At 49.7% G+C, this 27,752-nt stretch overlaps 1 protein-coding gene across 11 annotated transcripts in view; it reads left to right on the top strand.

Moving 5' to 3' along the window:
- Nucleotides 1-22,563, top strand: part of C2CD5 (C2 calcium dependent domain containing 5) — a 62,631-nt gene extending 40,068 nt beyond the window's left edge. For 5 of the 11 annotated variants that reach the window (XM_066590758.1, XM_066590768.1, XM_066590766.1 and 2 more), the window contains 17 exons: nt 2,356-2,470; nt 2,554-2,727; nt 5,968-6,156; nt 6,244-6,430; nt 6,499-6,663; nt 6,922-7,062; nt 7,353-7,416; nt 8,073-8,134; nt 8,236-8,334; nt 9,093-9,182; nt 9,272-9,359; nt 14,613-14,699; nt 15,491-15,535; nt 15,669-15,770; nt 16,492-16,682; nt 18,003-18,149; nt 18,632-22,563. In XM_066590758.1, coding sequence (XP_066446855.1) covers nt 2,356-2,470; nt 2,554-2,727; nt 5,968-6,156; nt 6,244-6,430; nt 6,499-6,663; nt 6,922-7,062; nt 7,353-7,416; nt 8,073-8,134; nt 8,236-8,334; nt 9,093-9,182; nt 9,272-9,359; nt 14,613-14,699; nt 15,491-15,535; nt 15,669-15,770; nt 16,492-16,682; nt 18,003-18,149; nt 18,632-18,754 — 2,069 coding nt within the window. In that variant the 3' untranslated portion in view covers nt 18,755-22,563. Of the gene's footprint in view, nt 1-2,355; nt 2,471-2,553; nt 2,728-5,967; nt 6,157-6,243; nt 6,431-6,498; nt 6,664-6,921; nt 7,063-7,352; nt 7,417-8,072; nt 8,135-8,235; nt 8,335-9,092; nt 9,183-9,271; nt 9,360-14,612; nt 14,700-15,490; nt 15,536-15,668; nt 15,771-16,257; nt 16,441-16,491; nt 16,683-18,002; nt 18,150-18,631 lie in introns of those variants that run through there. The other 6 variants (XM_066590760.1, XM_066590759.1, XM_066590769.1 and 3 more) reach the window with 6 other exon arrangements.
- Nucleotides 22,564-27,752: the final 5,189 nt, after the last annotated feature.

Genomic DNA, 27,752 nt, shown 5'->3' with positions numbered 1-27,752 from the left:
ACAGCACTGTAGGGCATGAAATACTGCAACTACACTCTGAATGTGACTCACAGCACACTTCAGGATTTTTAAGCCAGTACAAAGATGACTATTAAGTCCATGGGATGCACGCCACAATTTCGGGGTCAGAGCCTCCTGAGACCCCAATGTACCTGTGTTCCACTTTCTCACCAAAGGAATGGCAGCATCCAGGGCGTGGTATAATATAATAATTTATTCCTCCAAAGTCCTGCTTTGTCAAGCTTGACAAAGACCCCAAGAGGGTCGAAACGTAGCAGGACTTTGAAGGAATAAATTATTATATTATACCACGCCCTGGATGCTGCCATTCCTTTGGTGAGAAAGTGGAACACGGGCATGAAATACTGACCTTTAGTGGAGGAATACAGCTCTGTAGGACAGGAAATGGTGACCCCTTGTGGAGCTATACAGCTCTGCAGGGCAAGTTACGCTGTTTTATAGTGGAGGAATACAGCTCTGCAGGACAGGATACACTGAACTCTAGTGGAGGAATACAGCTCTGCAGGGCAAGTTACGCTGTCTTATAGTGGAGGAATACAGCTCTGCAGGACAGGATACAATGAGCTCTAGTGGAGGAATACAGCTCTGCAGGGCAAGTTACGCTGTCTTATAGTGGAGGAATACAGCTCTGCAGGACAGGATACACTGAACTCTAGTGGAGGAATACAGCTCTGCAGGGCAAGTTACGCTGTCTTATAGTGGAGGAATACAGCTCTGCAGGACAGGATACAATGAGCTCTAGTGGAGGAATACAGCACTGCAGAGCAGGATATGTTGACGTTCCAGGGGCATTACTATAGGGGATGCAGAGGATGCGGTTGCAGTCGAGCCCAGGAGCCTTAAAGGGGTTGTCCCGAGGCAGCAAGTGGGTCTATACACTTCTGTATGGCCATAATAATGCACTTTGTAATATACATTGTGCATTAATTATGAGCCATACAGAAGTTATAAAAAGTTTTTTACTTACCTGCTCCGTTGTTAGCGTCCTCGTCTCCATGGAGCCGACTAATTTTTGGCCTCCGATGGCCAAATTAGCCGCGCTTGCGCAGTCCGGGTCTTCTGTGTTCTTCTATGGAGCCGCTCGTGACAGAGAGCGGCTCCGTGTAGCTCCGCCCCGTCACGTGCCGATTCCAGCCAATCAGGAGGCTGGAATCGGCAGTGGACCGCACAGAAGAGCTGCGGTCCACGAAGCAAGAGGTTCCCGGCGGCCATCTTCACAGGTAAGTATAGAAGTCACCGGAGCGCGGGGATCAAGGTAAGCGCTCCGGTAAGCTGTCTGTACGTCCCTGCATCGGGGTTGTCTCGCGCCGAACGGGGGGGGGGTTGAAAAAAAAAAAAACCCGTTTCGGCGCGGGACAACCCCTTTAAGGAGCCTGTAATGCCTCTCTTCTCCATATAGGGAACCCAGTACTAGGAAGAAAACATTTTATTTGGGGGCCCTGTTAGAAATTTTGCGTGGAGGCCCAGATGCTTCAAATTACGCCTCTGCGCTCACCTCTAGTGAAGGAATAGAGCTTTGCAGGGCAGGAAAAAGAGACTTCTAGTGGAGAAATACAGCTCTGCAGGACAAGATAAACTGACCTCTAGTGGAGGAATGAATCTCTGCAGAAAAAGTGTGTTTCTCAGCTGTTTTTCACTGTTTACGATTTCTTCTATCGCCTCTCAATTCTGCAGCGCTGTACAGCGCATGTGCTACCTCCCTTATGAATGTGAGCGGAGTATGTATAAAGCTGCCGGCTGACCCCTTGGCCTCTGCTCACAGGAATGTGCGCAGCGTTCGCTCTTCATGGCGGCGCCCTGAGAGGAAAGCCCAGATGATTATGCTTTAGAGTGCGGTGTTTCTGCTGCCTTGTGAGGGAAAGATGGCGCAGATCTTGCCTCTTCCGTCCTCTCTGCTCATCCTCTTTCTCTTCTGCAACTTTCAACCATAAACGGCAGAAAGGATCCTACAGGGGGCACTCCACCATTACGTTGCCGGGACGCTTTACACGTGCCCTCTCTTATGGGCCACACCACGGGGTGTCATGGACCCTCTTCTCTCCGTAGGTGGACCTCCGTTCACGTAATTAGCGCTGAGCTCCTGTGATTGGTGAGTTATGCCTTCTCTCTTGTGACCAGCAGGGCGGCGCTGGGACTACCATGAGGTTTCTTCATTGTTGCATTTTCAAGTCCCTCTGCAGTCTCACATCAGTTCTACCATCTCTGCAGAAATTAGCAAAGCGCACACGTGTTGTCATGACCCACGCAGGACACGTTGCCATGCTGTAGTGCGTTTCACCGTGGGTGGTGCTGGCGCCCGAGATCCAATTAAGCTTTTGTTTTCTGTTCCTCCAGATGAACCAGAGACCAGAGACGCCTGGTGGGCTGAGATCCGTCAGGAGATTAAATCTCACGCCAAAGCGCTGGGCTGCCACGCCGTGGTGGGTTACAGCGAGTCCACCAGCATTTGGTGAGTGGGGCGGGCAGGTGGGCGGGCTGTGACTACCGCTGGGCGGTTCCCAGTCACTGACCTCTTGCGTTTTCCCCCTGCAGTGAAGAAGTCTGCATCCTATCAGCCTCCGGCACAGCCGCTGTACTTAACCCCCGATTCTTACAAGAAGCAGCTGGCGAATGCTGTTTGGAGCAAAGGTTGTCGTCGCAGCCCGGCTTCTTTATAGGGTCAGACAAGGGAGAGTGTGAGAGCAAGGATAGTGGCGCCCCTCGAGGGTAGGTCATGTCATTAAAGGGGCGAGTGCAGGACCAACACCCCAAACTAACATCACCTGAGGTAATGCCAGCCAGACCACAGGCCACATTTAAAGGGTCAGTCTCCCACCAGAACCAACTTCACCTGCCCCTTTAGCCTATGCGGCTGCCAGGACCTCGGGGGTGAGCGCTTTCAATGAGGGTGTAAAATCGGACGCAGCAGACCATGTTCATCCTCGGGGCAAAAAAACAAGATCACTTAAATTCCTCCTCATCATCCCATAAGAATCATCGGGCAACGAGGAAACACGGCGCTCCGTCACCTCACCTGGCAGCTTTGCACTTCAGAATACTGTGCCATTTTATAATTGTTGGTTACTGTTTAATGGTGGGACTGCCCCTTTAAATAGCGCAATCTGACTAAATAGCATGATAAAAACTAACCTACAGAAAGCGCCATGATCGACCCCCGTTGACATAACCAAGGGGGGGAGGGTGTGTGTGCAGACATCTGATGTATAATGGTTGCCTTTGTATAATTCTAACACTGTCCACCTCCCCCCACAACGTCTGTCCCATTTGTGCGAATCCATTCTGCGGCGCTGGATGTGACTGCGGTGCTGAATGTGACTTGATGTGGCTGCGGCGCTGGATGTGACTTGATGTGGCTGCGGCGCTGGATGTGGCTGCGGCTCTGAATGTGACTGTGGCTCTGAATGTGACTGTGGCGCTGGATGTGGCTTGATGTGGCTGCGGCGCTGGATGTGGCTTGATGTGGCTGCGGCGCTGGATGTGGCTGCGACGCTTGATGTGGCTGCGGCGCTTGATGTGGCTGCGGCGCTTGATGTGGCTGCGGCGCTGGATGTGGCTGCGGCGCTGGATGTGGCTGCGGCGCTGGATGTGGCTGCGGCGCTGGATGTGGCTGCGGCGCTGGATGTGGCTGCGGCGCTGGATGTGGCTGCGGCGCTGGATGTGGCTTGATGTGGCTGCGGCGCTGGATGTGGCTTGATGTGGCTGCGGCGCTGGATGTGGCTTGATGTGGCTGCGGCGCTGGATGTGGCTTGATGTGGCTGCGGCGCTGGATGTGGCTTGATGTGGCTGCGGCACTGGATGTGGCTGCGGCGCTGGATGTGGCTGCGGCGCTGGATGTGGCTTGATGTGGCTGCGGCGCTGGATGTGGCTGCGGCGCTGGATGTGGCTCCGGCGCTGGATGTGGCTTGATGTGGCTGCGGCGCTGGATGTGGCTTGATGTGGCTGCGGCGCTGGATGTGGCTTGATGTGGCTGCGGCGCTGGATGTGGCTTGATGTGGCTACGGCGCTGGATGTGGCTACGGCGCTGGATGTGGCTGCGGCGCTGGATGTGGCTGCGGCGCTGGATGTGGCTGCGGCGCTGGATGTGGCTGCGGCGCTGGATGTGGCTGCATGTGGCTGCGGCGCTGGATGTGGCTGCGGCGCTGGATGTGGCTGCGGCGCTGAATGTGGCTGCATGTGGCTGCGGCGCTGGATGTAGCTGCATGTGGCTGCGGCGCTGGATGTGGCTTGATGTGGCTGCGGCGCTGGATGTGGCTTGATGTGGCTGCGGCGCTGGATGTGGCTTGATGTGGCTGCGGCGCTGGATGTGGCTTGATGTGGCTGCGGCGCTGGATGTGGCTTGATGTGGCTGCGGCGCTGGATGTGGCTGCATGTGGCTGCGGCGCTGGATGTGGCTGCATGTGACTTGATGTGGCTGGTGCGCTGGATGTGACTTGATGTGGCTGGTGCGCTGGATGTGACTTGATGTGGCTGCTGCGCTGGATGTGACTGTGGCGCTTGATGTGACTTGATGTGGCTGCGGCGCTGGATGTGACTTGATGTGGCTGCGGCGCTGGATGTGACTTGATGTGGCTGCGGCGCTGGATGTGACTTGATGTGGCTGCGGCGCTGGATGTGGCTTGATGTGGCTGCGGCGCTGGATGTGGCTTGATGTGGCTGCGGCGCTGGATGTGGCTTGATGTGGCTGCGGCGCTGGATGTGGCTTGATGTGGCTGCGGCGCTGGATGTGGCTTGATGTGGCTGCGGCGCTGGATGTGGCTTGATGTGGCTGCGGCGCTGGATGTGGCTTGATGTGGCTGCGGCGCTGGATGTGGCTTGATGTGGCTGCATGTGACTTGACGTGGCTGGTGCGCTGGATGTGACTTGATGTGGCTGCGGCGCTGGATGTGACTTGATGTGGCTGCGGCGCTGGATGTGGCTGCATGTGACGATGTGGCTGCGGCGCTGGATTTGGCTGCATGTGACTTGATGTGGCTGCGGTGCTGGATGTGGCTGCATGTGACTTGATGTGGCTGCTGCGCTGGATGTGGCTTGATGTGGCTGCTGCGCTGGATGTGGCTGCTGCGCTGGATGTGGCTCGATGTGGCTGCTGCGCTGGATGTAGCTCGATGTGGCTGCTGCGCTGGATGTGGCTCGATGTGGCTCGATGTGGCTGCTGCGCTGGATGTGGCTGCTGCGCTGGGTGTGGCTCGATGTGGCTGCTGCGCTGGGTGTGGCTCGATGTGGCTGCTGCGCTGGGTGTGGCTCGATGTGACTGCTGCGCTGGGTGTGGCTCGATGTGGCTGCGGCGCTGGGTGTGGCTCAATGTGGCTGCGGCGCTGGATGTGGCTGCATGTGACTTGATGTGGCTGCGGCGCTGGATTTGGCTGCATGTGACTTGATGTGGCTGCGGTGCTGGATGTGGCTTGATGTGGCTGCGGTGCTGGATGTGGCTGCATGTGACTTGATGTGGCTGCTGCGCTGGATGTGGCTTGATGTGGCTGCTGCGCTGGATGTGGCTGCTGCGCTGGATGTGGCTGGATGTGGCTGCTGCGCTGGGTGTGGCTCGATGTGGCTGCTGCGCTGGGTGTGGCTCGATGTGGCTGCTGCGCTGGGTGTGGCTCGATGTGGCTGCTGCGCTGGGTGTGGCTCGATGTGGCTGCTGCGCTGGGTGTGGCTCGATGTGGCTGCGGCGCTGGGTGTGGCTCGATGTGGCTGCGGCGCTGGGTGTGGCTCGATGTGGCTGCGGCGCTGGGTGTGGCTCGATGTGGCTGCGGCGCTGGGTGTGGCTCGATGTGGCTGCGGCGCTGGGTGTGGCTCGATGTGGCTGCGGCGCTGGGTGTGGCTCGATGTGGCTGCGGCGCTGGGTGTGGCTCGATGTGGCTGCGGCGCTGGATGTGACTGGTGTATAAGGCCCGAAGGAACTCTAAAGAAGCAGTTTTGTAATGACCCCTCTTTTTTCCTTCACAGGACAGAAGAGTCGCAGCCGCCATGCGGTTTCTGCCATATCCCGTATGATGAGCTGAACATGCCATTTCCCGCTCACCTCACCTTCTGTTACAGCTGCCGTAAGCAGAAGGTTCCGGACGTCTTGTTCACCACCATCGATCTGCCAGCTGACACTCCGTCCGTGGGCAAAGGCTGTCTGATCCAGGCCAGGTAGTGATGACCGTGTGTCGCCCACAGTCTCCAGACAGAGTTCCTTCTTTCAGTACTCGGCTTATCATCTTCTCTGTCACCAATCAGGTTATGTCGTCTGAAGAAGAAGGCTCAGGCAGAGGCGAACGCCACCGCCATCAGTAACCTGCTGCCCTTCATGGAGTACGAGCTGCACACCCAGCTGATGAACAAACTGAAATTGAAGGGGATGAACGCCATGTTCGGCCTCAGGATCCAGATCACTGTCGGCGAGAACATGCTGCTGGGACTGGCAGTAAGTATCTCCCTACAGAAGCCCCCCAGTAAACACAGGGTGCAGCTAAACCCTTCTTCCCTTCGCAGTCTGCTACAGGGGTGTATCTGGCCTCATTACCCACCCCCGGGGGAATCCAGATCTCTGGCAAGACCCCCAGCGATACCTCCTATGAGCAGCATATCTCCCACATGCAGAAGAAGATCAATGAGACCATCGCCAAAAACAAGGAGCTGTATGAAATCAACCCCCCGGTGAGTGATGGCGGTTGTATTGTACGTCAATGGCATGTGATGGCGGGTATCTTATGCATGGGTGATGGCGGGTATCTTATGCATGGGTGATGGCGGGTATCTTATGCATGGGTGATGGCAGGTATCTTATGCATGGGTGATGGCGGGTATCTTATGCATGGGTGATGGCGGGTATCTTATGCATGGGTGATGGCGGGTATCTCATGCATGGGTGATGGCAGGTGTCTTATACATCGGCGACTTACCACTATACTGTAGGAGATCCTGGAGGAGACTATCGGTTCCCCCATACCAGAACCGCGCCAGAGAACCCGGCTACTCCGCTCGCAGTCTGAAAGCTCCGATGAGGCGATGGAACTGGATCTGTCACATGGTAAAAAGGACGCCTTTGTCCTGGAGGTAAGAGATCAGATGACCGTAGTTACTGTACCTTGTTCCCGGCCACTGCAGATGGCACCACATCACCTCCTTCCCAGGAGTACCTGAGTGTACTGAGGTCTGTTATGTGTCATCAGTTCTCTGGTACAGGAAACGTCCAGTAATCTGGCAGCAGGAGTCACATCCTACAGATTATCAGATGACATAAGCCACATTTACCGGCACCAAATACTACACTGAGTTCTGTATAGAGCAGTTGTAGCAGAACCTGCTGCAAACGGGGCTGGAACCTGTGCGCTTTTTACTTTCAGATCGACGACACAGACGCTGTGGAAGACGTCCACTCGCTGCTGACAGATGTACCGCCCCCTCCAGGTGACTGGATATACAGCAGTAATGTTATGTATCGTGTGCTGACCCAGATTTACATGCTGTATTATACTCCAGAGCTGAACTCACTATTCTGCTTGTGGAGTCACTGTGTACATACATTACTTATCCTGTACTGACCCTGAGTTACATCCTGTATTATACTCCAGAGCTGCACTCACTATTCTGCTTGTGGAGTCACTGTGTACATACATTACTTATCCTGTACTGCTCCTGAGTTACATGCTGTATTATACTCCAGAGCTTCACTCACTATTCTACTGGTGGAGTTCCTGTGTACATACATTACTTATCCTGTACTGCTCCTGAGTTACATCCTGTATTATACTCCAGAGCTGCACTCACTATTCTGCTGGCGGAGTCACTGTGTACATACATTACTGATCCTGTACTCATCCTGAGTTACATCCTGTATTATACTCCAGAGCTGCACTCACTATTCTGCTGGCGGAGTCACTGTGTACATACATTACTTATCCTATACTGCTCCTGAGTTTCATCCTGTATTATACTCCAGAGCTGCGTTCACTATTATGCTGGTGGAGTCGCTGTGTATATGTATTATGAGTGCAGCTCTGGACTTTAATTTACGGACATTAGTTCTAAGTCATGTGACTGTTGCGTTACTTTGTGTCGTTCAGGATTCTACAGCTGTAACACAGAGATTATGCCGGGGATAAATAACTGGACGTCCGATATACAGGCGAGTACCGCTTGTTAGAGCGTATCCTTGACGTATCATGCTGTAAGCTCCGCCCCTGAGCTCCAATGATGCGGTTCTGACTCTGACTTCCTCCTCTCCAGATGTTCACCTCCGTCCGCGTTATACGACTCTCCAACGCAAATCTGACAAACCAGACCCTAAACAAGAGCTTCAACGACATGTGCGAGAACCTCCTGAAGGTGCGTGCACCTCCCCCACTAATGACAGAGACTCGTGTCGTCTCCCCTCAAACTGTGCCGTTAGGGGGGCCCTATAGACAGGCGTCACAGCAAATCCTGATCCAGGGGCCAAATCTACGTTGTGGCGGGAGGAAGGGCAAGGCTAACCTACAGGAGGCGGGTCGGTGGGAGGAGCTAAGGTTGAGGCAGATATCCGTTCCCAGGGGGTCGTTGGGTCTCTACGTACCTCCATACTTCTGTTAATCCAGTGTATTTATATGTATACACAAACCCAGGATTTGGCCATAAGAGCCAAAGTGGAAACCTCCATACTTTACACTGCAGGCTGCTGCAAGGAACTGAAACATATACAAAATAGCCAGTAGGTTCCTGTTACAGAGTAACGCGGCTCCTCTTTTCATAGTTGTATAATCAATGTTGCAGCTTGCTGATAGACGCTGTCACCATTTACAAGATCTCTGCTTACTGTCAGTGAATGGGAAAATATAGCTTTATGACCAGAGGCTGAAAACCTGCACAGACCAAACCTCTCGCCGTGTTCAGCGCAGGTAACATAAGCCTGTAAGAAACCCTCATGGCTTTCAGCCTCTGGATGTAAGCAGGAGTGTTCCCACTCCCTGACAGCAAGCGGATGTATTGAAAATGTCAAATTGAAACACACAGACTACTAGGAGGCTTCGTAAGCTTTTCTTGCAGGGCTTTTCTTGACTTCTCTTGTCCGCACGGAGTGATTGGAACCCTTCCCGTTTTCCTCACAGAGTTTGTACTTCAAGCTGCGCTCCATGGTCCCGTGCTGCCTCTGTCACGTCAATTTCACGGTCGCCGTGCCAGAAGATGAGTCCATACAGGTGATTGCAGTCTGTTGTAGCGGGAAGAATGGGCAGGGTTTGATTGAACCAGGGTGGGTGGCGGCACTAATTTTGGCGTCTGCTTCCAGGTCGCGGTCACCGCAGTCGCGATCAGCTTTGACAAGCAAGATGCTTTACAGAGCAGTAAAAGCAAAGTGGAAGGGACACAGCCACGAGGTAAGAAGCCACGTGACTGGCAATATCGCTGCATTTAGGCGCAGGCGGCGCGCGCTCTGGGGCGACGTTCCGCGGGCGGCGCGCTCTCTGGGGCGACGTTCCGCGGGCGGCGCGCGCTCTGGGGCGACGTTCCGCGGGCGGCGCGCGCTCTGGGGCGACGTTCCGCGGGCGGCGCGCGCTCTGGGGCGACGTTCCGCGGGCGGCGCGCGCTCTGGGGCGACGTTCCGCGGGCGGCGCGCGCTCTGGGGCGACGTTCCGCGGGCGGCGCGCGCTCTGGGGCGGCGTTCCGCGGGCACCAGGCGTGTGCTCTGCCGTTTTTCTACGGTGCTCAGCAAAAGTGGGTGGACACACAAATTATACTATATTTTGCATCGGGGTTAGATATGCACCTCTTTAACCCCTTAGCGATGCGGACTATTTTAGTCCTAAGGACACAACAATTTTGCGGGGATTTTCATCTCCACATTTCGAAAGACATAACTTGGTTTATTTTTCTGCCAACGCAGCCGGCTGCCATCTTGGCGAGCTGTCGTTTTTATTGGCTGCATATAATTAATGTATTGTAGAATGTTATTGTTGTTTGTAGGGCAGGTAAAAAGAAGCCCATCAGTTCTGCTATTGTGTTCTCTGGGCTTTATTTTCACGGAGTTAATCGTGCAGCATAAATGACAGGATACGTTTTTTCTGTCGGTCGATACGATTATGACACCAAAATTGTAGATTTTTTTTCTCTGTTTTTTGCACGATAAAAACTTCTGTACTGCAATGCACCTACAGAAACATGCGGCTCGCACTACCATTAGACATAATCACCAAAGGCCGCTCACTTCTGTAAACCAAGAACACGTAGAAACAAGAATAAGCTGTTCAGATGCCCCCTCAGCATGCCATATGAGCAGAAGTGAAGTCCCGCCTCACATTGACAGAAGCCCGTAGTCAGCTGGTATATTGCCCAATTCTAATATGGCGTAACTCGTTGCGCGATCGTCAAAGGAAGAATTGTCTGCACCCGCGACAGGCGTCATCGGTAAACATATTGGGCACACAAGGACCTGATGCTTCCAACGCATATGATCACCTTGATGCGTATCGGTTCCTCGCTGCTTACAGATGGCACACATTTGGTGCCCCTCCGGTGCGGTTAGTTATTTGTAGCCAGTTATTATCCATCTGATTGCTCTGCTGCTGTCCCATCTACCTTCTCACTGGCTGATAACTTCTGTCAGTTACAGTGTGTGCAGCGACTCCACAAAATACATGTTCTCCGTGTCGAACAATCTTTTATCTTCGTTATTGTGCAGAGAAATGTAATACAGAAAACACTCACTGTCACAACCCAAAAGTCCCCTAGAATGAATATATAAAAACTGCAAAAAATGGCTAAATTGAAATCAAAATCGACAATGAGGCCATAGAATGCGTGCGAGACTTCATCTTCCTTGGCTCAAAAATTGACCAGGCTGTAGCATCTAAGCCAGAGATAAAATGTTGGATAGCATTAGGGCAAAACACAATGCTAAACATAGACAGAATCTGGAAAAGTAGGGATATCGGTCTATCAACTAAACAACTAAACGCAGGACAGTGCAAACCAACGTTTTCCCCATAGACATGTATGGGTGTGAAAGCTGGACTGCGAGGGAAGCTGATAGAAGGAGGATGGATGCGCTTGAGCTGTGGTGCTGGCGAAAGCTGCTGCGTATGGCCTGGATGCTAGAGTAACAAACAGAGAAGTCCTGAATCGTATAAGACCTAATATATCACTGGAAGACCAAGATGACGGGGCTCAGGCTCACAGAGGGCCAAGATGTCAGGGCTCAGGCTCACAGAGGACCAAGATGACGGGGCTCAGGCTCACGGAGGTCCAAGATGACGGGGCTCAGGCTCACGGAGGACCAAGATGGCGGGGCTCAGGCTCACGGAGGACCAAGATGGCGGGGCTCAGGCTCACGGAGGACCAAGATGGCGGCGCTCAGGCTCACGGAGGACCAAGATGGCGGGGCTCAGGCTCACGGAGGACCAAGATGGCGGGGCTCAGGCTCACGGAGGACCAAGATGGCGGGGCTCAGGCTCACACAGGACCAAGATGACGGGGCTCAGGCTCACGGAGGTCCAAGATGATGGGGCTTAGGCCCACGGAGGTCCAAGATGACGGGGCTCAGGCTCACGGAGGTCCAAGATGACGCGGCTCAGGCCCACGGAGGTCCAAGATGACTGGGCTCAGGCTCACGGAGGACCAAGATGGCGGGGCTCAGGCTCACAGAGGACCAAGATGGCGGGGCTCAGGCTCACGGAGGACCAAGATGGCGGGGCTCAGGCTCACGGAGGACCAAGATGGGGGGGCCCAGGCTTATGGAGGACCAAGATGGGGGGGGGGGGGGCTCAGGCTCACGGAGGTCCAAGATGACGTGGCTCATGCTCACGGAGGTCCAAGATGACGTGGCTCATTCTCACGGAGGTCCAAGATGACGTGGCTCATTCTCACGGAGGTCCAAGATGACGTGGCTCATTCTCACGGAGGTCCAAGATGACGTGGCTTATGCTCACGGAGGTCCAAGATGACGTGGCTCATGCTCACGGAGGTCCAAGATGACGTGGCTCATGCTCACGGAGGTCCAAGATGACGGGCTCAGGCTCACAGAAGACCAAGATGGCGGGGCTCAGGCTCACAGAGGACCAAGATGGCGGGGCTCAGGCTCACAGAGGACCAAGATGGTGGGGCTCAGGCTCACAGAGGACCAAGATGGCGGGGCTCAGGCTCACAGAGGACCAAGATGGCGGGGCTCAGGCTCACAGAGGACCAAGATGGCGGGGCTCAGGCTCACAGAGGACCAAGATGGCGGGGCTCAGGGTCACGGAGGACCAAGATGGGGGGAGGCTCAGGCTTACGGAGGACCAAGATGGGGGGGGGGCTCAGGCTCACGGAGGTCCAAGATGACGTGGCTCATGCTCACGGAGGTCCAAGATGACGTGGCTCATGCTCACGGAGGTCCAAGATGACGTGGCTCATGCTCACGGAGGTCCAAGATGACGTGGCTCATGCTCACGGAGGTCCAAGATGACGTGGCTCATGCTCACGGAGGTCCAAGATGACGTGGCTCATGCTCACGGAGGTCCAAAATGACGTGGCTCATGCTCACGGAGGTCCAAGGTGACGTGGCTCATGCTCACGGAGGTCCAAGGTGACGTGGCTCATGCTCACGGAGGTCCAAGGTGACGTGGCTCATGCTCACGGAGGTCCAAGGTGACGTGGCTCATGCTCACGGAGGTCCAAGGTGACGTGGCTCATGCTCACGGAGGTCCAAGGTGACGTGGCTCATGCTCACGGAGGTCCAAGGTGACGTGGCTCATGCTCACGGAGGTCCAAGGTGACGGGGCTCATGCTCACGGAGGTCCAAGGTGGCGGGGCTCATGCTCACGGAGGTCCAAGGTGGCGGGGCTCATGCTCACGGAGGACCAAGGTGGCGGGGCTCATGCTCACGGAGGACCAAGGTGGCGGGGCTCATGCTCACGGAGGACCAAGGTGGCGGGGCTCATGCTCACGGAGGACCAAGGTGGCGGGGCTCATGCTCACGGAGGACCAAGGTGGCGGGGCTCATGCTCACGGAGGACCAAGGTGGCGGGGCTCATGCTCACGGAGGACCAAGGTGGCGGGGCTCATGCTCACGGAGGACCAAGGTGGCGGGGCTCATGCTCACGGAGGACCAAGGTGGCGGGGCTCATGCTCACGGAGGTCCAAGATGACAGGGCTCATGCTCACGGAGGACCAAGGTGACGGGGCTCAGGCTCACGTATTTTGGCCATGTAATGTGAGCAGAGTTGCTAGAAAAATCTATAATGCTTGGACAGATGGGTGACAAAAGAAGACCTGGCCGCCAAAGAACACGATGGCTGATGCTGTCAAAGCTGGTTCTGGCATAAATATCACACGACTAAAAGAAGCAGTGCAAAACCGAAAAACATGGAGGGAGGGAGCTTTTGTGGTTGCCGAGGGTCGTGAACGACTAAACTGCTAACAATAATGTGTGTGTGTGTGTATATATAGATAGATAGATATAGCTATAGATATAATATACACTCCTTGTCAATATCATGCCTGACATGGGTGAGCATGGAGGCTCTAGTACCCTGTTATACTGCATCTAGCTTGGATACAAGATGTGATACGGGGAGGCATGGCGGTATACAGGTTCTGTATGGTATCCTGCGGCATATCACTCCACATTTGCTGTAACTGAGCCTCTAGATCGTGTAAACGCATAGGCTGTAGAAGTTGGCGTCCCAGATGGTCCCATACATGTTCTATTGGTGATAAATCTGGTGACCAGACAGACCACGAAAGTGTTGGCTGAGCATTATCCTGCTGGAAGCCGCCATGAGAGGAACACATGTGGCTGCAGGATATTGCTGAGCTGTCATTGTCCCTCGTACCACTATCGTATGCGATGGCCCCCTGATTATCACACCAGCAGGGAGCAGTGTGCCGCTCCACAGCAAAGGCAGGATAGAGGCGCTCACCCCGAGGTCTCCAGACACGAACACGGCCGTCGTCAGCGACCAAACTACACTTGGAATAATCGCTGAAGACAACCCGGTTCATGACAGCCCTCCAAACGGATGGTGAGGAGCGGTCGCTTGCCATCTTATATCTCTTCACGTCTAAGTTAGCTGGTGCGTCAGTATTGTTGGGAAGGCTTTTGGGGACAAACAACAAGCCTCCCTGATGGTATACTATTCCACTCATACGGCGTCCTTAGGGGAGAGGCGGGCATCTGAGCGGCTCATCCCTGGGGGATGCATGCAGGCAATTCTACTAAGCTTTGTACAGGAACACAACAGTCCCTTACAGGCTTTATGTCCAGGGAGGAAAGGGGTTAACAAGTGTGGAGCATAAACGTTAAAGACGAAACTCAGATGGTTCAGTAAATGTGAATCCCCACCACCACCAATTTCCTCACCATTTCAATATCTCCGCTTTCTGTGCATTGTTCACATCTAAATGCTAAATTGAATGATACTATTCATTGACAGCAAGCAGAGAGTCTTGAAAATGATGAGAAAAAAGTATCTATTGTCTTAGAAACTGAACTTTAAGGATAGCGAGATAATTGATGTCAATCAGGTGATCCTTCTCCCGCAGCAACATCTGTTAAGAGGGTTGTAAATCCTGCTGCAGTATTACATGTTGTGTCCCCTTTAACCCCGCACCCCAACACCCAGAGTCCTGTCTGACCACCTTTCTCATTATACAAGTTTCTACAGACACCGATGAGCTTCTTCAGTTCCCTCTGGAATTATCCTCCGACTCTCCTGGACTCCAACCATTCTCCTCAGCCAAAGGTGAGTCTACAGGGCTCTGACAACCTCTAGACATGACATACAGGCTGGTTGTCAGCAGTAATAGATGGGGGTGGGGCTGTGACTACCTCTCAGACAGGATATACAGGCTGGTTGTCAGCAGTAATAGATGGGGGTGGGGCTGTGACTACCTCTCAGACAGGATATACAAGCTGGTTGTCAGCAGTAATAGATGGGGCGGGGCTGTGACTACCTCTCAGGCATGATATACAGGCTGGTTGTCACTAATAATAGATGGGGCGGGGCTGTGACTACCTCTCAGGCATGATATACAGGCTGGTTGTCACTAATAATAGATGGGGCGGGGCTGTGACTACCTCTCTGACAGGATATACAGGCTGGTTGTCAGCAGTAATAGATGGGGGCAGGGCTGTGACTACCTCTCAGACAGGATATACAGGCTGGTTGTCAGCAGTAATAGATGGGGGCGAGGCTGTGACTACCTCTCAGACAGGATATACAGGCTGGTTGTCACTAATAATAGATGGGGCGGCGCTGTGACTACCTCTCAGACAGGATATACAGGCTGGTTGTCAGCAGTAATAGATGGGGGCGGGGCTGTGACTACCTCTCAGACAGGATATGCAGGCTGGTTGTCAGTAGTAATAGATGGGGCGGGGCTGTGACTACCTCTCAGACAGGATATGCAGGCTGGTTGTCAGTAGTAATAGATGGGGTGGGGCTGTGACTACCTCTCAGACAGGATATACAGGCTGGTCGTTGGCAGTAATAGCCGTGACTGAATATAACGCCCGTGTCTGGTCTTGCCGCAGATCTCCAGGAGCGGATGGGACCCTCAGCCGGCGCCCCCCAGAGAGGTGAGTTGTCTGCTGTAGGTGTGGCCCCTTCTGTTCTTTCCTCTTGGAGCGGATGGGCTCAGCCGGGGAGGTTGTGATGAGCCGGAGACGTCATCCATCTCTTTCTTTGTCTTTTTGTTCCGCACGTCTCCAGCCTCTGCCGTTGATTACGGTTCCTTTGCAGACAGATGCAGCAGCTGGATAGAGCACATTAAGTTGAGGGCTCACACCATAAGACGCGGATCAGTAAAGACAAGTAGGACGCTGTGTGTTTCTTCATTGTGCTGAATCTTCCAGGCAGACATGTGATCCACGGTGGGGGCGGGGCTACAGCGATCAATCCCGCCAGAGCGGAGTGTGAAATCCATTGTATGTAGATAGCAGCAGGCGGGGATTGCCATGCTGCAGCGGCCGCTGATAGTCACCGCTGATCCTTCAGGTGTACTCCTCATGTAATCTGCAGCTACTCCGGTCACATCCAAAGCTGCATTCGGGATCAGTGTGGGGGTGGCAGACCTTTTAAAGCCTCGCAGGCCGAGTCACCACATTGGCGGCAGCGGGGTCTGTAGCTGGCACATCCTCCACGTTGGAGAATATGAGCGGCACCATCTACGTTACAACTTTCACACTCTTCCGTGTCGAGTGATTCCTCCTTACGGCTCACGATAAATTATTATGAAATTTGCGCTCCTCGCTTCCTTCATCTTTTTTTTTCTTCCTTTCATCCGTGATCCTTTTTGCAGGAATGTCCCTTCTGTTCCGTGCCGCCATCATTCCTCCTGCGCTGGCATGATCTGCATGACTGTCCGCCATCGATATCCCTTCCTGTCACCTCTGCCTGACGCCACAAGGCTGAGCTTCACCAATATGGTGTCTGTCTGCCGTCACCCAGCTGACAATGAGACCCTTACTGTCATCTATCCGTTCTTTTGTCCGTCTCACCGTTCGCCTTCCCACAGTTCTCTCCTCTCTTACAGTTACCTCTCTGGATAAGTCAAGTCCGTTGAGCGAGGGTCACTTGAAGAACCGTGCAGGGAGCGCTCTGTGTAGTCCGACCGTCAGCGTAGTGAAGATGACGCCACTCTCCTTTATACCGGGGGCGAAAATCACCAAGTTTCTCGGTATTATCAACATGTTTTTCATACGAGAAACAACGTCGCTGCGTGAGGTGAGTCTGCCAGATTCTACAGTGTAAAACAGGAATGGGTTAATTCACTGACAGCAAGCAAAGATATTTAACCCCTTCCCACTCCTGGACGTACATTTACATCCTGGAGCGTCGGGGTATGTATGAAGAGAGGTCGCGGGGCGACTTCTCTTCATACAGCGCGGGCGTCAGCTGTTTATTACAGCTGACACCCGCGGGCCATAGCTGCTATCGGCCACGCAGCCGATCGCGGTGAGATCGGGGGAGACGTGCAGGTGTCATAGCAGCCGGGGGTCTTCTTAAAGGCCCCAGGGCTGCCTTAGGAGGCTGCCTATCAAGCCGTCCTCGTGGGGTGGCTTGATAGACTGCCTGTCAAATCACAGTAGGACGTAATGCTATAGTCATACTGCAGGAGTGATCAAAGCATCGCATGTTGTAGTCCCCCAGGGGGGCTTAAAAGTAAAATGGAAAAAAAATCAATAAAGTTATTATTAATTGTAAAAAAAAAAAAAACTAATAAAAGTTTAAATCACCCCCCTTTTGCCATATCTATAATAAAAAATCTAAATCATAAAAGAAAAATACATGTTTGGGATCGCTGCGTCCGTAAAAGTCCGATCTATCAAAGTAGCACATTATTTACCCTGCACAGTGAACATTGTCTGAAAAAAAAAATAACGCCAGAAATGCACTTTTTCAGTTATCCTGTCTCCCAGAAAAAATGCAATAAAAAGCGATCAAAAAGTTGAATGTATTCCGAATTGCTACTACCGTAAACTACATGACATGCCGCTAAAAATCGGCAAAAAAGTTATTGCACGCAGAAGATGGCGGCAGAAAATAATTGAAAAAAATTAAAGGTCTTTAAAAAAAAAGTAGTACAGTAAAAAAAATCCTATACAAGTTTGGTATCGTAGCAATCATACCGAGCCATAGAATAAAGTTATCATGTGTTTTTTGTTGCAGTTTGTGCGCCGTAGAAACAGGACGCACTGAAATATGGCGGAATGTCATTTTTTTTTTTTTTCATTTTACTCCACTTAGAATTTTTTAAATGTTTTTCAGTACATTATATGGTACATTATATAGCACCATTGAAAACTACAACTCGTCCCACAGAAAACAAGCCTTCATACAGCGACGTCAATGGATAAATAAAGGAGTTACAATTTTTTTAAAGGGGGGAGGAAAGAGCGAAAATGGAAAAAAAAGGGGGGGGGGGGCTTCGTCATTAAGGGGTTAAAGAAGTTGAGTAATTAAATATAGATCACACCACGATGAGATTTACTTGCTGATTGAGAAATTTATCCGCTGCCCTTCACTGTCATTGTCTTACCTCAGGAAGGAGGCGTCAGCGGGTTCCTTCACGCCTTCATATGTGAAGTATTTGCTATGGTCCGTGCCCATGTTGCTGCTCTAGGGGGTAACGCAGTCGTGTCCTACATCATGAAGCAATGTGTCTTTATGGAAAACACAAATAAAAACCAGGTGAGTGAATGCAAGTCTTCCAATTGCTCTTTGTCACCTGCTGTATTCTGTATTATACTCCAGAGGTTCACTTACTATTCTGCTGGTGGTGGAGTCACTGTGTACATTTATTACTGATCCTATACTATACTCCAGAGCTGCACTCCCTATTCTGCTTGTGGTGTCACTGTGCATACATTACTTATCCTGTACTGATCCTGAGTTACATCCTGTATTATACTCCAGAGCTACACTCACTATTCTGCTTGTGGAGTCACTGTGTACATACATTACTTATCCTGTACTGATCCTGAGTTACATCCTGTATTATGCTCCAGAGCTACACTCACTATTCTGCTTGTGGAGTCACTGTGTATATACATTACTCATCCTGTACTGCTCCTGAGTTATATCCTGTATTATACTCCAGAGCTGCACTCACTATTCTGCTTGTGGAGTCACTGTGTACATACATTACTTCTCCTGTATTCTTCCTTTCTCAGGCTCAGTGTCTTATTAATGTCAGTGGAGACGCTGTCATCTTCACGCGGGAGTTGGAGGTAGAGGTGACCTCCTCTGCATCGCTGCAACACTCAAGTCAGATGATAGCAGGAGAAGGGACGTGAGGGCTGGAGTCCTTGACATCATGTGATGCTGAGCGGCTGGATGCTACGCCGTCTCGTCACCTGTCTGTTCTGTACATGTCGCTTGTTACTGTTTGTTCTCCAGATATTTCCCTAGACAGATGTAGAACATAGGACGTGGGGCCCTCCCTCTCAGTGGCCGCGGGGCCCTCCGTGCACCCTCAGACATCTGCATCTCTCTGCATTGATAGAAGTGACAGATTGCTTTTGTGCCTCAGTCGTGCTAATTCTCTTTCAATCTGTGGATATCTATGGCTCCTCTGGTGGGACTACTGCTTCCAGCATGCCTGAGTAACAAGGTCTCGTCATCTCACAATCGTGTTTCCTGCATGAGCTTATATGACGATTCGTAGTAACAGCGGTGCCGCCCGTATCAGCCCATCAGTTCACCGTGAGCATCTGTCCGTCTGCGGTGTCACTTGACCCCCGTCAAGAACACGTCTCATAGCATGTGATTGGCTCACTCACTGACAGGAAGTGGTTTTCTGCTTCTAGGCGTCTTCCAGAGTCGCGGTCACAGCCGCTGTATTATAACATCCCGTCGTTAATGGCGGTTGCTTTTAAAATGTCCTCGTTGTGATGAAGCAATAAGGGCCAGTGGAGACCCCACGCCAAGTATTTTGGGGGTCTGTAGTACCTTCTCCATCCCGCTGCCAAGTAATGACAACGCATGAGGTTGTAATCCCACCATCGTCTCCAGGGGGCGCCAACTGCACTCACAGGAGCTCGGGCCCTCACTACATATCAGATGGAGGGGCTTTCTATAAATCATATCTATATTTTTGATACTTGATTGACATTGTTTTATGTTGCAACGACTGACACGTGTTGGGGGTGTGGATGGGGGGGGGGGCGCCGCTGCACGAAGCGCAAATCTCATCACTGAAAGACTTGAATGTAAATATGTAACTGGTGCCAGAATTTATCTCGAGAGCCATTTCTAGAGAAATAAAGTTGTTCACCTGAGACTTGTGGTTGTCAGCAGTAATAGATGGGGGCGGGGCTGTGACTACCTCTCAGACAGGATATACAGGCTGGTTGTCAGTAGTAATAGATGGGGCGGGGCTGTGACTACCTCTCTGACATGATATACAGGCTGGTTGTCAGCAGTAATAGATGGGGGCGGGGCTGTGACTACCTCTCAGACAGGATATACAGACTGGTTGTCAGCAGTAATAGATGGGGCGGGGCTGTGACTACCTCTCTGACATGATATACAGGCTGGTTGTCAGCAGTAATAGATGGGGGCGGGGCTGTGACTACCTCTCTGACATGATATACAGGCTGGTTGTCAGCAGTAATGGATGGGGGCGGGGCTGTGACTACCTCTCAGACAGGATATACAGACTGGTTGTCAGCAGTAATAGATGGGGCGGGGCTGTGACTACCTCTCTGACATGATATACAGGCTGGTTGTCAGCAGTAATAGATGGGGGCGGGGCTGTGACTACCTCTCTGACAGGATATACAGGCTGGTTGTCAGCAGTAATAGATGGGGGCGGGGCTGTGACTACCTCTCTGACAGGATATACAGGCTGGTTGTCAGCAGTAATAGATGGGGCAGGGCTTAAGAATAAGCAGCTGAGCTCGTTACAATGTGTCGGTGTAGGAGGTCTCATCTGCACAAGAGAGAGATTTGTACTGTTTAGCTCATGAAGGATTAGACCAGTGGTTCTCGACCTTTTTCAGCCCAGCACCCCCTTTAGGTATTGGGATGGAGGCCAACACCCCCAAGCTTTACTAGTTTAAACCAAGTCAAAGTTTACCTTGTTTACAAAGTTAAAAGTACACATTAAAATACTGTATCCTTTTTTTGGAAAGTTTGATAGTGTTTAACAGATTAGCATTAATTGTGAAAACATGGCTCTAAAAATTACCAGAGAAGCTGCAAAGTTTAGCTGCTAAAATGTAGGTGCAAAATATTTAAAAACAGGGTATTTGTGGATACAATAATAAATAGGTTTTATTGCAGAAGATATTTTTTGAGGGAAGCAAGCAATAATACCATATTTAATTATGATTCGATAGAAACGTACAACATATAAAGAAAATGCAAGATGCACAGAGTGAAAGCTCTCGCTCACGACCTGAAGGTTGCAATTTTAAAGCCTGAATGGTTCAGGTAGCTGGCTCAAGGTCAACTCAGCCTTCCATCCTTTCGAGGTCGGTAAAATGAGTACCCAGTATGGTGGGGTGTAATAAATTTAAAAAAAATTACCTGAAAGCGCTGCGTAATAAGTTGGCGCTATACAAATAACAAGATTTATTTTTATTTTATTTACTCCTTAATGGTCAGAAGACTAATTAAAATGCAAGAACAATGAAATTCGACTAATAATGTTTGCCATAATCAATCAGTCTCATTAATGGCTGCCTGGGACCTGATAAGCGAACACCAATTTCGCGATATCTGGTTCTGTCTTCGTCAACCACAGTCTCAAGTTGCCTCTTACACATATCTGAAGTTTGTCTCGGTTTTGTCAGGAGCTACTGAACTGCGCTGAAGCCCTTCTCCACTAAGTACGTAGATGGAAAAGCGAACACGAGCGACTTAACTTCTGCCATAGGATAGGATAGGAATTCTTCACTTTCACCCAAAAACATTCATACACACATTGTTGCTTCACTATCGTGTTTCAAGTCGATCAACTTCTCTCGGGGATGAAATTCTCCTGCATCTGCTGAAAGAGGATTGAGTACCCACGTTGGTATTTCAAGGGTACATACGGTAGATCATTAAACCTAGTTCTTCATGTCTTCTTTGGCCTGTTTAAGGTGTGAGTAAAAAACGTCTAAGTCTGCATCTTTAAGTTTGTCTCAATCTTCGCATGCAATTTCTTGAAGACGCGGAGACTGACAGAGCTCGCAACGACTCAGGTTATTGGTATCAAGGTCCAGTTTGGCAATGAAGGAAGAGATTATTCCTTCAGACTTAATGAAATTCATTTTGTCTTCTTGTAGCTTTGTGCTGACCTCCTTGTGTTTGTCAAATATGTCTGTGAGATAGGCAACGTCAAGATGTTGTAGTTTGATTGCATCACAAAGCCTTGGGTCAATCGGCCAAATAAACTCGACTACTGTGTCAAAATGTTCATAGAAGCATCGTAAGCTTTTTCCTCTTGACAGCCACCTCATGCAATCTCTCACATAAATGTTTGGAAACAAGGTGCTGCCGATTGATCAACAGTGGACTGCCATTATGCCAGGTATATAAGATTTTAAATTGGTCAATATCGCAGATTTATAGCCCATCAGGGATGCAGCTCCGTCAGTTGCACAAACACTTTTGTTAAAGGGATGTTTTTTTTCTTGGAAAAATTCTTCCACGTTTTTGTATATAGAGAAGTCTTTCATGTCGGTAGTTAAATTTCTGGTAAACAACAGTTCCTCCACTACCTCTTCCTTCCGATTAATGAAACGAACGTAAGCTAGCAGCAATGCTTCAGTGTCTCTAACTGTTGACTCGTCAATTTGCATGACAAATTCTGTGTTCTTTAACATGTCCAAAAGCATTTCTTCGATATCAACAGCCATCACGTCAATTGTTCTTAAACCAGTGTCATTACTCAAAGGAATCGATTTCACCATGGCACACGCGTCAGGCTCCGGCATAGTACTGCAGGTAACATAAGTGTTTCCCCAATAGTATGTGATTTACCACATTGCGCTATTAATAAAGAGACTTTATAAGAAGCAAGGACGCCTTTGTCAGAATTGAGAGCAGATTTTCCAAATAGCTTGCCTACAGTGCTGCGGTTCTCAAACTTTGACATTAAACCTTGGAAAAATTACTTTGTCTGAATGCATTTTTGCAAAGTGATCACTCAGTCTCGAAGGCTTCGTAGCTTCATTGGAAAATGCCTTTTCACAAACAAGGCACAAAAGAAGCTGCTTATTTGTAGGAGAAGGGATGAATCTGTATTTCAAGTATTCATTTGAATATTGACTGCATTACTTCTCAGCCATTTTTCTAAAGTATGCTTCAAGAATGCACTGCTTATGTTGCTCTATCATATAATGATGTATGATTTTATAATGATCTTTATTTGTATAGGCCAACATATTCCGCAGCGCTTACAAAGATGGGGAATACAGAAAGACAAAAGTACAAAAATTACAGAACCACAGTTAAATATAGTAATCAGTTGATGGAAACAATAGGGGTGAGGGTCCTACTACAAATAATGGGGTGATACAGAAGGTAAAGGGGCTGGAGCTGTGCACAGTATGACGAGGTGGAGAATGAGGGATGCTATACACAATATGGTCAGACGTTCAACCGTGTGCCGGCGGAAATGGTATGACTGCAGGGGCAGTTGATTGTGGTTAGCAGGGATTGCAGTCAATAGTCAATTCGCCTGAAGTTTTGTGGGTCCTGGATTGCCCAGGTAGCCTTTGGTAGTGCGTTCCAGAGGACTGATGCTGCTCTAGGGAAGTCTTTGAGGCGGGAATGAGAGGGCGCTCAGTCTGGTATCGTTAGCAGAGCAGAGATCCCAGGCTGGGTGATGGATTGAGATGAGGCAGGCAATGAAGGGTGGTGCTGCGCTGTGGCAGGCTTTATGGATGAAGGTAGTGAGTAGAGATGAGTGAGCACCCAAATACTCGGGTCCTAGTTATTCGAGTCAAGCTTTTCGTAAAATTCGCGAGCTCTCCTTGAGTAACGAACCCCATTGGCTACAATGGGGGATTCGAGCACATTGTATGTGGGCCGCCGGGTGCTGAGTTTTTTTTTTTTTTGGTTCGTGTGTTCTCTCTCTCTAAAACATTCGCCATTGCTGTGCGCTGTGTCGCAGCGGGGAGGGGCCACAACTGGGGTTGGGTCGAACTCGGCTTGATGCTCACTCGAGTAGCGAGCACCATCGAGGAGGACAGAGTGGAGTTGGTTGACAATATGGAGGCAGAATAGCGCAAAGGACGACAGCATAGAGGACAACAATATGGAGGAGGACAGCGCAGAGGACGAAAATACGGAATGGCATTGGGTGGTTGGAACGATTCTGGCCTGCTCTGTGTCCATTCACTAGTGATGATTGTTCCTGTGTGAAAGTACAGGACTGGGTATCGCTGGCACGAGCTGTGGGGCATCTGCACCCAACAAGTCATACTAACATAGTATGTTAGGCTGAAGGGAGACAATGTCCATCTAGTTCAGTCTGTTCCCACCTACCCCCTCCTTGTAGATTTACAGGAAGGCAAAAAAAAACCAATGAGGCAGAAGCAAATATAGCCCAGTTGGGGGAAACCATAATGGCATTCAGAATAATCCCAGGATCAATGTTTGAAAGTTCCTACCTAAATGTAAGACCCGGATCAACAACCTGCTGGTCACCTAATGTCTATATCCTGTAATATAGCGCTCTAGAAAGGCATCTAGTCCCCTCTTAAACTCCTCTATGGATTTTGCCATCACCACATCCTCAGGCAGAGAGTTACAGTTAAGAACCCCCTTCTGTGTGGGTGATTAATCCCTTCATGATGCGGCCCTTTTCTTTTTTCCGTTTTCATTTTTTCCTCCCCCCCCCCCCTTAAAAAAATCATAACTCCTTTATTTATCCATCGAAGTCGCTGCATGAGGGCTTGTTTTTTGCGGGACGAGTTGTATTTTTCAATGGTGCTATTTAATGTACCATATAACATACTAAAAAACTTTAAAAAAATTCTTAGTTGAGTAAAATGAAAAAAAAAACGACATTCCGCCATTTTTCAGTGCGTCTTGTTTCTACGGCGCACAAATTGCAACAAAAACGACATGATAAACTTATTCTATGGGTCAGTATGATTGCTACAATACCAAACTTGTATAGTTTTTTTTTTACTATACTCTTATTTTCTGCGGTCATCTTGTGCGCGCAATAACTTATTTTTCCGTCGACGTAGTTCAGCAATGGCTCATTTTTTGCGGAATGTCCTGTAGTGTCCGTTAGTACTAATTTGGAATACGTACAACTATTTGATCGCTTTTTATTGCGTTTTTTTTCTGGGAGACGGTGACTAAAAAAGTGCATTTCTGGTGTTATTTTTTTTTTTCAGACAACGTTCACCGTGCGGGGTAAGTAATGCACTACTTTGATAGATCGGACTTTTACAGACGCGGCAATACCAAATATGTATTTTTATTTTATTATTTAGACTTTTTAATTATAGATATGGCAAAAGGGGGGTGATTTAAACTTTTATTACTTTTTTTTTACAATTAAAAAAACTTTATTGCTCTTTTTTTCACTTTACTTTTAAGTCCCCCTGGGGGACTACAATATGCAATACTTTGATCGCTCCTGCAGTATGACAGAGCAGGCCAGAATCGTTGCAACCACCCAATGCAATTCCATATTTTCGTCCTCTGCGCTGTCCTCCTACGTCATACCGCATTCTGACAGGCAGCCTATCAAGCCACCCCACAGAGATGGCTTGATAGGCAGTCTCTCAAGGCAGCCCTGGAGCCTTTCACGATCTCACCGCGGCATTTAAAGGGTAAATAGGCCGAACGGCCGATTGCGGCTATTGCCCGCGGGTATCAGCTGTAGTAAACAGCTGACGCCCGCGCTGTATGCAGAGAGGTCGCACCGCGGTCTCTCTGCATACATACCCTGACGCTCCAGGACATAAATGTACGTCCTGTAGTGGGAAGGGGTTAAACCTGCTTTCTTCTAGACGTAGATGATGCCCTCTTATTACCGTCGCAGTCCTGGGTATAAACAGACCATGAGAGAGATCCTTGTATTGTCGCCTAATGTACACTACCGTTCAAAAGTTTGGGGTCACCCAAACAATTTTGTGTTTTCCATGAAAAGTCACACTTATTCACCACCATGCGTTGTGAAATGAATAGAAAATAGAGTCAAGACATTGACAAGGTTAGAAATAATGATTTGTATTTGAAATAACATTGTTTTTACATCAAACTTTGCTTTCGTCAAAGAATCCTCCTTTTGCAGCAATTACAGCATTGCACACCTTTGACATTCTAGCTGTTAATTTGTTGAGGTAAGCTTGAGAAATTGCACCCCACGCTTCTAGAAGCATCTCCCACAAGTTGGATTGGTTGGATGGGCACTTCTGGCGTACCATATGGTCAAGCTGCTCCCACAACAGCTCAATGGGGTTCAGATCTGGTGACTGCGCTGGCCACTCCATTACCGATAGAATACCAGCTGCCTGCTTCTGCTGTAAATAGTTCTTGCACAATTTGGAGGTGTGTTTAGGGTCATTGTCCTGTTGTAGGATGAAATTGGTTCCAATCAAGCGCTGTCCACTGGGTATGGCATGGCGTTGCAAAATGGAGTGATAGCCTTCCTTATTCAGAATCCCTTTTACCCTGTACAAATCTCCCACCTTACCAGCACCAAAGCAACCCCAGACCATCACATTACCTCCACCATGCTTAACAGATGGCGTCAGGCATTTTTCCAGCATCTTTTCATTTGTTCTGCGTCTCACAAACGTTCTTCTTTGTGATCCAAACACCTCAAACTTGGATTCATCCGTCCACAACACTTTTTTCCAGTCTTCCTCTGCCCAATGTCTGTGTTCTTTTGCCCATCTTAATCTTTTTCTTTTATTGGCCAGTCTCAGATATGGCTTTTTCTTTGCCACTCTGCCCTGAAGCCCAAAATCCCGCAGCTGCCTCTTCACTGTAGATGTTGACACTGGTGTTTTGCGGGTACTATTTAATGAAGATGCCAGTTGGGTACCTGTGAGGCGTCTGTTTCTCAAACTAGAGACTCTAATGTGCTTATCTTCTTGCTTAGTTGTGCAACGCGGCCTCCCACTTCTTTTTCTACTCTGGTTAGAGCCTGTTTGTGCTGTCCTCTGAAGGGAGTAGTACACACCGTTGTAGGAAATCTTCAATTTCTTAGCAATTTCTCGCATGGAATAGCCTTCATTTCTAAGAACAAGAATAGACTATCGAGTTTCAGATGAAAGTTCTCTTTTTCTGGCCATTTTGAGCGTTTAATTGACCCCACAAATGTGATGCTCCAGAAACTCAATCTGCTCACAGGAAGGTCAGTTTTGTAGCTTCTGTAACGAGCTAGACTGTTTTCAGATGTGTGAACATGATTGCACAAGGGTTTTCTAATCATCAATTAGCCTTCTGAGCCAATGAGCAAACACATTGTACCATTAGAACACTGGAGTGATAGTTGCTGGAAATGGGCCTCTATACACCTTTGTAGATATTGCACAAAAAAACAGACATTTGCAGCTAGAATAGTCATTTACCACATTAGCAATGTATAGAGTGCATTTGTTTAAAGTTAGGACTAGTTTAAAGTTATCTTCATTGAAAAGTACAGTGCTTTTCCTTCAAAAATAAGGACATTTCAATGTGACCCCAAACTTTTGAACGGTAGTGTATGTATACATAGTTATTTGATCGCCCCTTAGCCGTCTTTTTTCCAGGGTAAATAATCCCAATTTGGATAGCTTCTCTGGATATTCCAGTCCCTTCACTCCATGTATTAGTTTAGTTGCCCTTCTTTGAACCCCCTCAAGCACTGTAACATCTTCCCTGAGCACCGGTGTCCAGAACTGTGCACAGTATTCCCTGTGGGGCCTGACAAGTGCCTTATATCGTGGAAGAATATGATTAATAAGATTCTGTGTAGGATTATTTAGTGATCCTGCACTGAGCAGGGGGTTGGAGCCGATGACCCTGGAGGTCCCTTCCAACTCTACCAGTCTATGATTCTATGAATAATGTTCTCGTCTCTTGTCCCTATATCTAAAATAAATGTAAAAAATATTATTTATATAACGCCAACTTATTCTGCAGCGCTTTCAAGTAATTTATTACACCCTACCAAGCTAGGTACTCATTTTACCGACCTCAGAAGGATGGAAGGCTGAGTCAACCTTGAACCAGCTACCTGAACCATACGGGGATTAAACTCCCAACCTTCAGGTCGTGAGCGTGAGCTTAGGACTGCATTTCTGCTGCCCTAGCACTCTGTTGTATTAATTATCTTGTATAATTTTGTAT

The sequence above is a fragment of the Eleutherodactylus coqui genome, chromosome 2, assembly GCF_035609145.1.
Source record: "Eleutherodactylus coqui strain aEleCoq1 chromosome 2, aEleCoq1.hap1, whole genome shotgun sequence".
NCBI classification, from domain to species: Eukaryota; Metazoa; Chordata; class Amphibia; order Anura; family Eleutherodactylidae; genus Eleutherodactylus; species Eleutherodactylus coqui.
Note: the sequence above shows the minus strand (reverse complement) of the source record. Positions and strands in the feature narration are given on the sequence as shown.